A 16,723-nucleotide genomic window follows, 5' to 3' on the forward strand; every position below is an offset into this window, starting at 1 on the left:
GGTCAGGAAGAGATGGAAGTGGCGATTTTAAAAGTGGATGAGCAAATGCACTTGATGATGACTAAAGGAGTTTTGGAAGGATATCCAAGGTTTGAAGTATCAGAATAATGGAAGTTAGCCCGGAAGAGGAAATTAGCTCCTGACCCTTCCAAAGGGTCCAGGGTGAAAATCCTCATAACCCTCATTTCCTTCCTAACTCTGGCTAAGCTATTTGTCTCTAAGGCATGTTGGAAGGTGGATTGATGTACTCTGGCCAAGGAAAATGAATGAAGGCACTAAAAGGTGGGAATTTTGTCCAAATCAAGATTTTCGCTCCTGACCCTTCCAATGGGTCCAAAGCGAAATCTTCCATTTTTACCTTCCTTTGACTTTGAAACCAAGTTTGGCCTCGCCTAGACCCAGTTGGATGGAGATTTGTCTTGATTGAGTTGAAAGGAAGTTGAATTGACCAAGTTTGTATGAGAATGAGTTGAAAGGAAAATGAAGATCAACCTGGGAAGTGATTTTCGCTCCTGACCCTTCCAAAGGGTCCAGAGCGAAAATCCTTGGACACCTCAATTTCTTCATTGTTCAGGCCAAGCTTTTAGTTTCTAATGCATGCTTGGAGATGCTTTTGAATGTTCTAGCCTTGTGAGGATTGAAAGAAGAGGAATTCTAGCCTAAAACATGATTTTCGCTCCTGACCCTTCCAAAGGGTCCAGAGCGAAAATCCTTATAACTCTTGTTTTCTTCCTTGTTTTGACTAGGTGTTGGCATGATGGAGGATAAATTGGTATGTTCTTGGCCTGAGAGGGAGTGGGATGCTTTAGAAGATCAAGATTTTGCCTAGAAAGTGAATTTCGCTCTTGACCCTTCCAAAGGGTTCAGAGCGAAAATCAACCTACGACTCATTTCTTTCCTTATTTGGCCAAATTTTGATGTCCAAGGCATGTTGAAAGAGAGAATGGGCATATTGAAATCCTTAAGGATGTTTGAAAGCGTTGGAGAATGAAGGTTTTAGCCAAAAAAGGAAATTTCGCTCCTGACCCTTCCAAAGGTCCAGGGTGAAATTCCTTGCAAACCTATTTTTTTGACCTTGTTTTGGCTTAAGACCTTATCCCTTGGGTGAAGAATGATGTTTAGTTGCCTTCTAGAGTAGATTGGAGTTGAAGAGATGAAATATCAAGTCAAGGGTGAGATTTTCGCTCCTGACCCTTCCAAAGGGTCCAGAGCGAATTTTCTCAAAGCCTCTCTTTGCTCTCAACTTTGTGCTAGATCAAATATAGGCTAAGGTAAAATCAAGAAGGAGATGTCCCTAAGAGTGACTTCAAGTTGCTAGAAATCATTGAAATTGAAGGAATTGAGCCAAAAAGTGAATTTCGCTCCTGACCCTTCCAAAGGTTCCAGAACAAAAATTCTACAATCACTTGTTTTCCTTGCAAAATCAAGTCAACTTTGAGTCTTTGTAGCTTGGATGAGTGGATGGAGAGGTGTTCTTGCCCTTTTAAAGATTGATTGAGGTCGAATGATGGAGGAGTAAGCTCAAACCAAAGATTTCGCTCCTGACCCTTCCAAAGGGTCCAGAGCGAAAATCCTAGGATCGCCTACTTTCTTTGCAAGACAAGTTCAAATTTTGATTTTTATGGCCTAGATGGGAGTGAGGAGATGTGTCCTTAGTCTTGGAGGTAAATTGGAGTTGAATGATGGAGGAACATGCTAAAAACTTGAAAATCGCTCTTGACCCTTCCAAAGGGTCCAGGGCGAAAATCCTTCAATCACCTATTTTTTCTTGCAAAATCAAGTCAAACTTGGGTTGGATGAAAGAGGAAAAGTGTTTCATTGCCTTGTGATGTGGATTCAAGATGAAATGATGAAGGAATGAGCTCAAAACAAGATTTTCACTCGTGACCCTTCCAAAGGGTCCAGAGCGAAAATCCTAAAACACATCCTATCTTCAAAGAGTTTGTGCCAAGTCAGGGATACTCCTAGGATTGCCCTTGAATAGTTTGTTGCCTTCAAATATGCTAATTTCAAGCTAAAAAGTGAATTTCGCTCCTGACCCTTCCAAAGGGTCCAGAGCGAAATTCTTCCAACCACCTTTTTCTCCAAGATTTGAGTGAAGTCGGGCCTAGGCTAGAGTGAAAGAAGCTATTTGGAATTCCTTGGAAAGATTTTTGACCACAAAAGATGCATATTTTGAGCTAAAATTGGAATTTCGCTCCTGACCCTTCCAAAGGGTCCAGAGCGAAAATCTGGATAGGTCCTGTCCCTGGCTAGGTTTTTGAGCGAATTTGACCTTTTAGGCATTGTGAAGATCAAACCAATGTTGCCAAGAAGGGAAATGGATTCAATGTGAGGGAGTCCAGATGAAATGAAGTGAAGAAAGTGAAATTGGGTGTGAAAAGGCAAGCAAAAAGTGAATTTCGCTCCTGACCCTTCCAAAGGGTCCAGAGCGAAATTCATCAAAATCACTATTTCCCCATTGTGTCAAGACAAGATTTTGATTCCTAAGGCATGAAAAGACTGGAGGGAGGTTATTCAAGCCTTGCAACGTGAGTTGAAGTGAAGGAAAACAAGCAAAGAGAGAAATTCGCTCCTGACCCTTCCAAAGGGTCCAGGGCAAAATTCTCTAAATCAACCATTTTCCCCTTGTGAGAAGCTAAAAGGTTGAAATCCTAGGCTTTGTTAGGCCAAAACAAGCATATGCTCACCTCCCGAAGGATTTTGGAGTGAAAAAAATGGGGTAATTGAGGCCTAATCAAGAAAATCGCTCCTAACCCTTCCAAAGGGTCCAGGGCGAAATCCTTGAGAAAGCCTATTCTTCGCCTTGTTTGGGCTAGACAAAGAACATGAAGAGATGACAAGCCTAGGTGGTGAGGATTTTGACTGATGGAGTGAATAAGCCTAGATGAAAAGTTCAAATAAGCCTTGAAATAATTTAAGCCTCCATCATACTTTGAACATTCTAGTGCCTATGGAGAATGAGCCTTCATCAAACCTTGATCAAACTTTAGCATCCACTAAGCTTACTTATATCTTTTCATTAAATTTGCTAATCAAATCTCATTTGGGGGACTAAGACAAATTCGCATGAATTAAGGCACTTATAAATTGATTAATTAATTTTTCTAAGCCTTAAAATAAATAAAAAATCAACCTTTGGGCGTTGAAATTATCCTAAAATCAAAAAAATTATATTTTAGCGCCCAAAATTCATTATTTTTACCTATTTGTCAAGTCGGCCAGCTTGTGGAGTTTGTTTTATTTTATTTATTTACCTATTTGCCAAGTCGGCCTAGGGGTAAAGTGAAGTGAGCACCCTATATAAGAGGGGTGTGTTTTGAAATTTTTAAATCATTCTTTCATTTTCGCTTATGCGAATTTGAGGAGCAGATTTGGAGGTGCGAAGTTGAGCAGATTGGAGGATATTTTCCAGATCTTGAAAGCAAGTTGAAGGCGAAATCATTACTTGAAGGTCAATTTCCAGATTTTGGAGGAAACTCGAAGGTTAATTGAAGGTTTAATTCATCAAAGGGAAGAGTCTAAAATTCAGATCAAAGACCTCTTATCTAGCAAATTCCCATTTTCCTTATCCATTCTTTTCAAGGTTGATAGTTAGAATCAAGGAAGAGGTATGTATAATCAGATTTTTGAAAGCTTATTCAAGATTTAATTTAATTTTTCATAGCATGGTTAAGTCTTTCACAATCTGATTTAATTCATAATTAGTATCAATTTGAAAGTTCATAATTCTAAAGGTTTATCATATTATTTTCAAATTGTAATCTTCTTATTTCCTTGAAACGTCTCAAATCTCCTATCTTAAATGTCATGCTCAAACCTGACTTAGGCGTTTCTTGTAGGTATCAAATGACGACCCCCAAGGCTAGTGGATCCACTACCCGGCAGGCTCTCATCAAGGAGGATCAGAAGAACGATGAATTGGAGACCAGGATCGTGTCTAAGTGGAGCAATATCGGAGACACCAATCTAGGAAACTTCAATGTGAAGAAGTTTCTGGAAGCGCCTTACATCGGCAAGCCGTCACCTGTTGCGAAGAGGATAATTGAGAGTGGCATCATCAAGGCCGCAGGTTTCCCTCCTGCAGTCAAGTGTCACGAGTTGATGATCGAATGTGCCCGGCACTATGATTCACATTCGAGGACGATCGTAGCCGAGGATGGAACTGTCTTAGCCTACCTTTCAGAGGAAGCCATAAGTGAAGCCTTTCATCTCCCAGAGCAGAGAGACATGATCTACAAAAGTCTAGAGGAACTAGGTCTGTGTACGAGGATATCCTGATTCCTGCCTGAACTTCATCTACAAGAATTGGTTGCTCAAAAGTCGACCTCGCCTGAACAAGATTCCGAATACACCGCACAGAATTGATTTCCAAGAAGAATTCAAAGACTCGATAACCATGCTCAATTGGGTTACTGGTGCCTCTCAAGCCTTCTTCTTCGACAAATGGATGTTCTTCTTCATACGAGTGATTGTGCAAGGAAAAGGAAAGCTCAACTAGGCTAGAATCATTAGTAATAACCTGGACGTACAGTTGAGGAGGCTAGCCCCTACCAAGTCTTTTCACATGAGTTCATATGTCATATATTCCTTAGTCAAAAGTTTTGAGTACGCAGGGCTACCACACAGAGGAGTTTTTGGAAGAGGACCCGGAGAAATAAGAGTTTGTGATTCTTATATTCAACTACATCATCCACCAAAGAATGATTACAAGCTAATCAATGATACCTTCACGATGTATATCACCAGGACATTGCAAGGAGGGACTCACAATCAATTGTCTCTAAAAGCACAGGAGCTCGTGAAGAAGCATGGTGCATGGTTCATTCAGTTTCCAAAATTCACATACATCAGAGTTCATGGATGTCCTTCACCTCCCTACATGTTGCCGAGATATCCTACAGACAGAATAATATTACTTGAAGTGACTAGGCAGTTGGCAGCTTATGCTAGAGCATCAAGACACAAGCATGGAAATGGAATTCCCACGCCCATTCTACTGGGAAATTCAATTGAAGTGTGTCCTAATTCTCAAGCCGTGGAAGATGCAGAGGAGGAGTTATCTCTATATTCATTCACATCCTTTACCTCAAGGGAGAATTTCGATCCTCATGGTCATATAGAAGAGACAGTCGGGAAGAAGTACAAGCATGAGTTTCAAGTTGAAGACTTCTGGATGAATATTCAGGATGATATAGAAGTGAAAAGAAAGATGCATTCCAAGTTACCCTTGGATCTCATCAGGAAGTGTAAAGTTTACAGAGTAGCCGATCAATCCCAGGACAGTGGTAGATACCTCCAATCATCCTATGAGAAGGAAGATAAAGAAGTGAAGATAGATTGGAATGAGCCAGAGGTTTTGGACCTAAGAGCATTGATGGCTCCTGTGTTACCTTGTACTCGTAGATGGGTAGACACACAACATCAAAAGTTGAAGGAGCAGAATGTATCCATGACATTCACCCTGGAGACAAGAATAGAATAAGGAGAGGCAAGTGTGAGTGAGAATACTTCTCATTCCAAGGGTTCAAAGAGAAAAGAAGGACCTAAGAAGAGAGAGCCTTCCAAGAAGAAACAAAAGGTGAATCCTAATCGTCCACCAAGTACATCTTCTAGGCCTGAAAAGGAAGCAAGTCAAGGAGAAGATCAAAGGCAGATAGTGTATGAAATTGATGAGTCTATGGAATCCATGGTGCAGAATGATAATCGAGGTAAAGGAAAGGCACCTCAGCATTCATCTAGTCAATCTCTTCAGGTTGGTGCTAACGAACAACAAGAAGAAAAGAATGATGATGAAGCAACATCTCCTTTCAGAGAAGATAGACCTCTGCCTAAAGAAATACAAGTGAGGGAAAGGAAGTCTTCCATTCCAGATTGGCTAAAAGAAAGGCTAACAAAGGTAGTTGTGGTCGAAGAGAAGGAACAAGTGTTCGACTTGGAAAGTCTCATAGGAAGTTCTCATGAAGAGGTCGAAAAGAAGAAGGCCACCAAGATGTCAAAAGTAATTAGAGATGAAGCAGGATCCCGAAAGGTGCAGATAGCTACACCATTGGTAGACAAGTATGAGGATAAGATTCTAGCAAAAGAATATGATCTAGATACAATTGATCTTGGCCCACTTACCTCCGAGCAGGCTATGGAAGAAGCAGCTGATTCAGTGAGAGCACTTAACGACAAACTCAAAGAAGAAATGGAAAAGAATAAGAAACTAGAAAAGGAGGTCAGTGCTTGGAAGAATTATTTTAGCCATCTTAATCAACCTTTGAGACGACAAGATCCAACAATATCTCCTTTGCATGCACTTCCTCTTGAGTCAGTAAATGAGGCAGAAAGAATGAAGAGCTTAGCTCAAATCATGAGTTCTTGGATTGATGAATCTTACAAGGTTGCCATTGAATTTGCAACAAGGATGATGAAGAAGGTCCATCGGGCTATCCAGGTTCTTGAGATCATCCATAATCTATTGGTAATTGTGGATGCATTCGCTCACACTAGAGATGTTGTCATCCCGGTCTTGCAAGTGATAAGAAGGACACCAAGACAGGTTCTAGCACAAGAGAAGATAATGAATGGAGAAGCCTATAGCCTTCTGTAGTGGTCAACTTTGCTCCAGATAAAGAAAGTTCTTTTCAAAGATATCAGTTCCAGCCGCATTGAGGGAACCATCCACCCTATTCAAGACAAGGTGTTTGAGGTATTGTGTACGATCCTTGACAGAAGAATTGAGATCGAGACGGATGTAGACATCCAGGAATTGGAAGACAAGATCAGGATCATCTTTTGCAAAGAGGAGAACACAATCACCGAAGAGCAGCGAAATCAGATGCATTCTACTATGTTCCTGATTGAGAAAACAAAAGAGATAGAACTTGGATGGGAGTCGACTCTTCTCACTGCCTTTGATCAAGTCCTTCACTTGGAGGAACGGATGAAGAATCTTCCTGAGATTCCCATTGCTGAGATTGAGGCGATCACGTCCAGATTCATTGAATATGCTAGAAAAGAGTATAGAAAGAGGAACAAAGTTCTAGATGAGAAGTTGTTATAAAATGATGTGGCAACTTAATTCCTATTGGTCTATGTCTCCTCGTTATTTGTGCCAATTCCTATTGGCTATGGATTGATAGTGCTTATCTAAATGGGGACTTTTTTGTAACAAACCCTAATTAGGGTTTACGTGTCAAAATCTCAGCCATCGATCTTCTTTTGATCTAGGCCATTCATTGTATTTGAGAGTGCTATATAAGCCCTCACTCACTTCATTTTAAGGAGTTGAAAGAAAAAGTAAGAGAGAGAGAGGTAGAATTTTTAGAGTTTAATATTGTCAGCAGCATAGAAATAAGTAGTGAAGAGAGAAAGTTGAACAATTGTTGTTTTATTTGGCTATGAGATCAATGAAATATTGAAGTTATGGTGTTTTATTGCAATCCTTGTGGCTATTTTCATGGTTGCTTGTCTTCTTGAATCACTCTTAGTAGAGATAGCATTTGAGTTTTAAGTTTAAAGGACGAATGTTGTGCTTGATCTTTGGTAAGACTCACATTCCAAACCACTAGCTCCTTACTGATTGTAAGAACGCCTTGTGTGGTCAACTGGAAACATCGAGATTGTTTAAGAGTTCAATCATTGTTGGAGGCATTGATATGTATCTTACTGATGGTATCTATCCCCTTAGTGATTTGAAAATCATTGAATCCCCTTAGAAGATCGCACCAATTCCAGTGGAGTTGTAACCTCTTGGCAATACTGAAATTGGTAGAGTTCTATCAAGACCAAACACACTGAGTCATTCTTAGGATTAATTTAGTCTCGCCTCCTTGAAAGCTTTATCTTTTGATCTTTTTTGAAACATCAGTTAGCATTAGGAGAATCCTGTTTCCTCATTTGAAAAGTAGTCGCACGAATAAGCTTTCCCTGAAAGTACATAAGGCCCCTTGAAAAACAGTAAACACAACGACCACTGGTGCTTATCCACGAGTAGAGAACCTACATAACAGAACCCTGAAGTTTCACCGATTGATCCTTTTTGCGATATCTTCAGCATTCGGAAACTTTACTCAAGAGAGGATAAGATACCTCTGGGTATTTTATTTTGTGTTTGGTCGTGTACAAAATACACATCAACAGGTAGTTATCCTCTTTTTGAGCAACTCAAACCCCTAGTCGGCTTCTTTAGTCCACCTAAACTTAGTTTTCAACCCACCCTTAATTGTATCAAGAACAGGAGCACAAATTTCACTAAAACCTCGAATGAACTGCCTATAAAATTGGGCAAGTCCATGAAAACTTCTTACCTCAGTAGCAGTTTTCGGTGTAGGCCAACTCTATATTGCTTTCACCTTGCTAGGATCTATTTCCAAAGTACCTTGGGATACTACAAAACCCAAATAAATGAGTTCTTGTTTCATGAATTCACATTTTTCAAGGTTGATTGCCAACTGTTCCTCATGTAGTTTTCTTAATACAATCTGCAAGTGTTCAAGATGCTCTTCCTCTATTTTACTGAATATGAGGATATCATCAAGGTATACCACTACAAATCTACCTATGTAGTCCTTCAACACCTCATTCATCAACCTCATGAAGGTACTAGGGGCATTAGTAAGCCCAAACGGCATAACTAACCACTCATATAACCCCTCTATAGTCTTAAAAGTTGTTTTCCATTCATCCCCTTCTTTAATCCGGATCTGGTGATATCCACTCTTTAAATCCAACTTAGTAAAATACTTTGCTTCTCCAAGACAATCCATTAAATCCTCAATTCTAGGGATAGGAAATCTATATCTTATGGTGATTATGTTTATTGCCCGAGAATCAGTACATAGTCTCCATTTACCTCCTTTCTTGGTTGCTAACACCACTGGCACAGCACATGGGCTTATACTTTTTCTGATTAGACCTTGGTCAAGCAGTTCTTGTACTTGTCTTGCCACTTCTTTGTTTTGTTCAGGAGTCATCTTATATGCAGCCTTATTAGGCAGTGACGCTACGGGTATAAAATCTATTTGGTGACTTACTGCTCTGGGAGGAGGTAGTCTTGCAAGTGTTCCATCACTCACAATGTCCTTAAACTGTTCTAACAACTGCTGAACCTCTGTAGGTAAAACTTCTTGTTTAGTCTTCTCTGCTTGACTAGGTTTCACTAAGAGAGCATAATGTTCTCCATCTCCTTTCTTGAGATCTCCCAAAAATTCTTTTCCTCCAGCCAACAACACATTAGGACCACTAGTCTTGGTTCCTTCATCCTCTACCAAAGATTGAATCCTGTATGTCACCCCTTCCTTTGTGAATGCATGAGAGTTCTTTTCTCCATCATGGATAGCTTTTCTGTCAAATTGCCACGGTCTGCCTAGCAACAAATGACAGGCGTCCATGGGTAGAACATCACATAAAATTCTGTCAGAATATTTCCCAATTGCAAATTCAACCCATACTTGTTCATTTACTAACACATGTTGTCCTTTATTCAACCATGTGACCTTGTAAGGATGACTATGTGGCATGCTACTCAACCCAAGTTTACTTACTGCTTCTTCGGAGATGATATTGTCAGTTGATCCTGAGTCAATGATCACCTTACAGACCTTACCAAGTATCTTGCACTTTACTCTGAAAAAGAGACCTCCTCTGTTTAGGCTCTTCCTTAACCAGTTCCCTAATTAGTACCCTTCTAACCATCAGATTCTCACCATTCTCTGAGTCAAGATTTACTTCAGGAGACTTCACACTACGAGAATCCTCTTGCATATAATTGATTCTTTTCTCTGAATGTGACGAGGTTGCCTTCTCCGGACACCTATAGGCAGGATGACCAAAATTACTGCAATGGTAACACTTCATGTTTGCAAAGTATGAACCTCCGCCAGAACTTCCAGATCTACCTCTGCTATTGTTGTTATGACCTCTTCCTCTGCCATAGTTTCCTCTTCCACTGGATTCATTAGACTGCTCAGTCAATTTTGACTCTCCTTGTGATCTTATTTCACTTCCTCTGCCACTGTGGTTTCCTCTATAACCTTTTGAATCTCGGCCTCTACCTTTGCCTCTACTAGTGCCTTCATGTTTCTTCTTATTCTTTTCTTCTACTTTCAGGGCCAACTGATAACATTTGTGAACGGTAGTAGGACTCAACAAACTTATTTCCTCTTGTATGTTCCATCTCAGACCGTTAAGATATCTTGCTACTCTGATACTTTCATCCTCCATCACTTTTGACCATAGATTCTGGAACTCTTCAATGTAGGTACTTACATCTAACTCCTTTTGCCTTAGGTTTTGTCTTTTCCTATGCAACTGCACGTCATAATCCTCAGGAAGATAAGTCTCTCTGATTTTGTTTACCATCCCTTTCCAAGTAGAGATGGGGATCTTACCTTCTCTCTCTCTCTCATTTTGTATAAACATCCACCAAGTAACGGCAGCACCTCTCATTCTTGACTTAGCCACTTTAACCTTTTGGGCCTCAGTCACACCTTCACACTCAAAATGATTTTCCATTCCCTCTATCCATTCCATTGCCAACTCTGCTTCCATCTTGCCACTAAACAGTGGTACTCCTTCCAAGGATTTTCCACTCATTGCCTTCAAAGCCTTCAAGAATGGTTCTTGATCAACAACAAGGTCTGGTGCAGGGACTTCATCCTCTATTGCCACCATTTTACACTTCTCATCTATCTTCCAAGTCACTTCTGTTGTCTTGACTTCCATTACACCAAGTATCTGCTCCAATTGCTCCAATGTTTCCTTGAACAATCGGTTTTCCTCTTCTTGGTCGTCGACCTTCTTAGCCAATTCTACATTGGTCACCATCTTTACTCCTTCTGATACTAGATCAGTCTTGCACTCTTCACCCCAAGTCTTTAACTTGCTCTGAAACCAATCTGATAGGGAGGACCCTAGATTGCTTGAGTCGGCTTGACTCACTCTAAGGCCTTTTTCCTAGCCTAACCCGAGAATGCTCCTCTCTATTCCTCTAATCCACTCTAGGTCCTCACTACCGAGGTTTGTTACTCTGCTCTTTGTGAATTCACTTTCGTAAATCCACCAACTCACTATTCCACTGAATCTAACCAGACACCTTGCAGGGTTTTACTCCACCATTAATTATACCTACAACTTCTCCTAAGTTTTGTTCTCCTCATGTTTGGATCTTCTCTCCCTTTGATCCCATCTTCCCCTGGTCGAAAGCTAACAGCCTAGACTCCAGTCTACCCTGCAAGTGATTTCTCTTGGTCACTGATATCTAGTCGAGCTATCATCAAACTCGCCTAGGGCCAGTCTATTGAAACGGCCGACGCCATTCCCAAGTCTGCTACAAATAGAACTCTACTGTACATGGCTGGCTCTTCTTGACAACCTCCAATAGTCGTGTGGATCCCACGATGGAGAATCAAGACAAAGCCATGTTGTAACTACTTGTCACCAACAGAAAACAAGAACAGAAAGACAACTTTATCTACAGAGTCGAGCTTGGCACGACTTCAAAATTGGAACCCACAAAACATAGAAAAGTAACATCTACTCTATCACACTAGCATTTAAAGATTTAAGCTATTATTTACAGTTTACAAACACAAATTGAACTCTGAGAAAAGAAACCAGAAAACGATCTTCACATTGCTATTCAAAAGATGTTTGTTCCTGTGGAACCAACACATCCGACAATCCCAATCCAACCTCTTTCTAACCTCTTTACAAATTGCCCATTGGGTCTTTTATAGCCTCCTTGACATGTCATGAATCATCCCTAACAGACAAGATTGAACTCGACACAATCGGTTTCCTACCTTTAACTGACTTTGCACTTCCATCGGGTCATCGGGATAGCATCAAAACATTCATTCTGATGACCGATGACAGTTTACAACTCGTGCACCTTCTTATCGGGTTATCGGCGTAGCGTCAAAACACTCCCACCGATATCCGATGGCACACTCCCAACAGTATGTTGTTCCATCGAGTCTTCGGTGTAGCTCTAAACATGTTGTATCGATAGCCGATTGCGCTCCAGACAGTATGCTTTCCTATTGGGTCATCGGGCGGCACGAAAACTAGTCTTGCCGATACCCGATGGCTCCACTCCGAACTCACTCCACCGCTCCAACCGCTGGCGACTTCATCGAGTTATCGGGGTAGGTAGAAAACACTCCCGCCGATATCCGATGGCTCCACTCCGGTCTTATGCATACTCATCGAGCATCGGTGTAGGGTAAAACCGGTTGTTCCGATAGTCGATGGTAGCACTCCATACGCTGGTGGTTTCATCGGGACAAGTCTTGCCGAAACATGAATTTTCAAAAGAAGACAAAAATGCACTCCAAGCTCCAAACAAACAGCCTAATGGACTAGAACCAGTCCTTATGCCAAAATTTCCAAAATTGAAAAGGGTATTTGCTCACCCTTAGGTGCTCCTGCACCACCCCCACTTTGCTACCACACTTCACAGAAACGGGAAACTCTGTACACCTTCAGCTCTCTTCAAATCCAACAATGAGAATCTCTCTCTTGAGCCAACCAACCCTTATGTCAACCTCCTTTCTGCCCTATATCCTTTAATTCGAGCCCTCAGTTGGAAGATCAATTCTTCCCAACATTGCAAGGGTTGGTACTGGCCAACTAAATGGTCACCAAATATACCTGTCCAACCATCTACCAAACACGCAAGCAGGAAAATGAAACAAACTCCCTCTTAACCATAATGATCACTAGTAATGAAAGAAACGTCACCTGCCAAGGGCAGTAAACCATCATGACTCTAAGGTGGGGAAGGAATGGCTGCCAACAAAGTAAGACAGTGATTATCAGGGAAAATGTACAGCTACAGCCCTAAATAAAGAATCCACGCAACTAATGGTTGCCAAATATACCTGTCAAACCATCTACCAAACACCCAAGCAGAAAAATGAAAGAACTTCATCTTAACCATAACGACCACTAGTAATGAAAAAAATGTCACCTGCCAAGGGCAGTAAACCATTGCAGAATCGCTGCCAGAAAAGACAAACTGCAACTACCAGGGAAATGTACAGCTACAGCCCAAAAAAATGAGAACTAGTCACAGCTTTAACAAAATGAACAGCCCAACAACATGGAAGAAATTGGTCGCTGCCTTAGCTGACACCATACCACTAAAAATGGTCACACGCAGCCAATATAAAACCATCAATCCATTTGTGAAGAGACAAAACTGCCACTTTAAAATCTTCTGCCCTACACAACCTTACAACTGTTGCTTTCACCCAGAAATAACCTGCAGCAAGTATAGATATAGGTAATTGACAGCACATGAACTATGAGAATGTTCTGGACCATCACCATGATGCCCCATAGAATCAATTTCCAAAGCATACACCATCATTTCCAGCACTTGCAGCATTGCTCAAAGCAATAAGAAAATCTCACAATAATGATTCTAGCAGAAGAATGATGCCCAAACAATCCACACAAGATCAGGAACAACTCCCAGAAAGACTCTAGGCCATTTGGAGCTGAAACAAAACAGCTGCAGCAGCTTACTGTTCACAAAGCACATGCATATGGGCATAAGGTTCATATATTTTATACACTACGATGCATATAAATTGATGTAACAAAAATGTTGACATAACTTATTATTATCTATACTCGATGCCCTGAAGACTCAAACATGGGGTCCCTATCTCACCCACACCCATGCTTCATGCATCTTGCAAATAAGGCATCAACTAGACAAATGAAATCCATGAGAACAGATTGTCACTTAATGCAAAGAGTTTTCAGCATCGTGATGCATGTGACTGACTCTAACATACTTTGAAATATTAAACTTGAAATTCATAAAAAAGATATATGGCATTCTTTTCAGTCAATGATTATACTTTTCCCATTGTTTTCTAGGAAGAAATGGATTTTATCACTTCATGAATAAAATATTCACCAGAGGGTAAAAATTCCTTTGATTATTGTAGTTTTCATAAATAATGTGTAAATCAACTATGTTCATCAAGGAATTTTATATATATTGTATATTTATTTTACATGTTATTTTTTATAGTTGTTTTGACACCAACCCTTAAGCAGAAAACTAAGAATTAATTCAAAATAACAGATGCAAAAACTCTTTAAGGAGAAGAATTAGCTTATAAGGACCAAGAACTACCTGAAATCAGGATAATCACATTAATAAATATCAAGCAAAATGCAATATATTGAACAGATATTTTCTGGTTATAGCCTCGCTGGGCTTTGATTGTGTGATCTGCTATGTAAATGTTGCGTTGTTTTGGTAATCGATCATCAATTCAAAAAATATATAATCAAGCAGGAAACATAGTATTTTGTTCAAGAACCAGACAAAGTCTTCAGGTTCAAAAAAATTGGTACAATCTCAATCCAAAAGAATATTTTAGACATATTCCCAGTTCAAGGTTCTGCAAATGCACCAAAAATATTTAAATTGCTAAAATATGTACATATGCACATGCTTGAATAGACATTAAAAAACGTAAAATACACACCTATGGCTTCCATTCGATATTTTTCTGCCTATGGCCAGATAAGCCATCCCTACTGGGGCTGGATTGTAGGTCCCGTCTGTTCACAATATGGCCCTCTCTATTAGAATTGGACAGGCTATCTGTGGCTGAAATTGAATCTCTCAATCTGCAGTGAGCCAAAAAATGGTGAGGTCTTCATGTAGATTTAACAAGTGGGAATATTTATAATTTTTCAGCTATTAAGATGAGGTTATTCGGTCAATGATTAAGCTCATTTAGATACTCTCTTTAAACCCTCAGTCACACATCCATTTATTTCATAAGCAAAAGGTTTGATGCATCAGTCACACCATGCCATCAATATAAATATTTCTCAAGGGTTAAAAACTTAAAAGGTATATGTAAACAGTATATGCAACATAGTAGCAAAATGCTTTAATAAATCGCTGCTCAGCCCATTGGCAATCCAATTTCAAAAAAATCCTGCTGAAATTTTCTGTTTTTTCTTATGTACAAATCAACAATGGCAACAAAAGTCCGTGGCAAGAAAGAAACCAAGTGAGGCTAAGGGCACAGTGACCTGCAGTTTTTGCTAGTATGCCATGAGAGGAGGAATCAATAGGTTAAAACTCCACCTTGCTTGAATTTGTGGACTAGATGTAAAGGTGTGTCCTCAAGTGCCAAAAGAAGTGAGGTGAGAGATGAATGCCTTATTTTTCAATTTTGAGTAAAAGAGAACAGGAAGAAAAGTAACAAGTGATGCAATGGTAGCACTGATGAGTTCCAACCCCAAATCATCTACAAATTCTTTTATTGGCCCACACATTTAACATTCCTCCATTTATTGGATAACTGATTCTAACAAACTCAAATTGTTGATATTGAAGAAGTTAAACTGCTCATGCTGACAAAATCAAACAAATGCTACTTAAGTCATCTTCAAGCAATCTACAGTTCACTGGAAATTAGCCGTTCGGAAGCAACAATTTTAAAAGATATAACTGCACATTTGGTGCATGGCAGACCTTACTTCATGCATAGAGAATGGCAACAAACAAAATATTAAATACAAAACTTAAGATGACTTGAGGGTCTACAAGGCTGCAGTGGGGCGGCTCTTTTCGTCACCTCAAACCATTCAAAGGAGGGGAAATCAACAACCAAATTAAAAATATCAACTCTAACTTCTAACTTAATTCTAAAAACTTGAAAGTTTTAAGTTTTGAACTTTTACTTGATATTTGTATATTTTTTTGAAACGTTTTTGTTAGAGTAATCTTTTATTAGCTAATAATTATTTATTTAATTATTAGTCTATTATACGCTATGCTTAAGCTAAACTTAGGAATCTTAAGATTTTTTAGGGTTTTCTCCTTTAGGGTTTCAAGTATCCTTTTATAAGGATTCTCTCTTTGTATTTTCATAACAACAGTAATTATTGAATTGCATTCTTGTTGCACAATCAATATGACTCCTCTTTTCTGGATCTCTGAATTCTGGCCTCCATAGTTTTTTTGCTTCTCTCCTTCTGTGACAGGTTTGCATGTAGATGATCTTTGGGAGCTATAGAGTTGATTTTTCCTCCACTCCAATATGGTATCAGAGCTCTAGATTTGCATGCCCCTGTTCTTTTCACAAGAGATTTTGGGCCTTGTTCTTCAGATCTAAGTATTCGGGGGTTCGTGCAGTTGTTTTTTTCCATTTCTGGGGGTAGCTGATTTTTTGGTACATTTTGGTGCCAAAAGGACCTCACGGTTGGATTTAGGAGACCGATTCCATGAATTTTGATATATAATTCGACCTATTTCGGTGACAAGGGCATCTGGGCCATAATTTTTCATTGACATGCTTTACGAGGCACAAAAAATCCGTTCGGCTGTACCTGCAAATGCGCCAGAAAATTTTCGTCAATTTTATTTTTTAATTTACCGTACGGCTGTACCTGCAAATGCGCCAGAAAATTTTCGTCAATTTTTTATTTTTTTATTTACCCTCTTTATGCCCTAAAAGAGGGGTTTTTTTTTCTTTTGGTCGTAACTTAGTCAAACGGAGGCATTTTTCAACAAACCTTATATCGTCGGAAAGCTGTTTCCGAGCTCTATCCAGATCAAGAGGTTTGAATTTTATATTTAATTTTTTTGATGGTGTTTTTTGCTGTCAAAGCCAGAGGTTCATTTTCGCACTCTGGGAGACATAACTTGGGCATCCGAACTCCGTTTTTCGAAAACTTTATATCGTTGGAAAAC

The 16,723-nt window shown here is 39.7% G+C and overlaps 1 protein-coding gene across 6 annotated transcripts in view; it reads right to left on the reverse strand.

Annotated features, from left to right (window-relative positions):
* Positions 1-16,723, reverse strand: part of LOC131060756 (sister chromatid cohesion protein PDS5 homolog D) — a 101,250-nt gene that overhangs the window by 62,950 nt on the left and 21,577 nt on the right. For 4 of the 6 annotated variants that reach the window (XR_009110437.2, XM_057994171.2, XM_057994156.2 and 1 more), the window contains exon 3: positions 14,499-14,643. Coding sequence is in view for 5 of the 6 variants with exons in the window: in XM_057994171.2 (XP_057850154.1) it covers positions 14,499-14,643 (145 nt within the window). In the remaining variant the exon portion in view is untranslated. Of the gene's footprint in view, positions 1-13,202; positions 13,518-14,164; positions 14,412-14,498; positions 14,644-16,723 lie in introns of those variants that run through there. The other 2 variants (XM_057994163.2, XM_057994143.2) reach the window with 2 other exon arrangements.

Source organism: Cryptomeria japonica, chromosome 5, assembly GCF_030272615.1.
Source record: "Cryptomeria japonica chromosome 5, Sugi_1.0, whole genome shotgun sequence".
Lineage (NCBI taxonomy): Eukaryota > Viridiplantae > Streptophyta > Pinopsida > Cupressales > Cupressaceae > Cryptomeria > Cryptomeria japonica.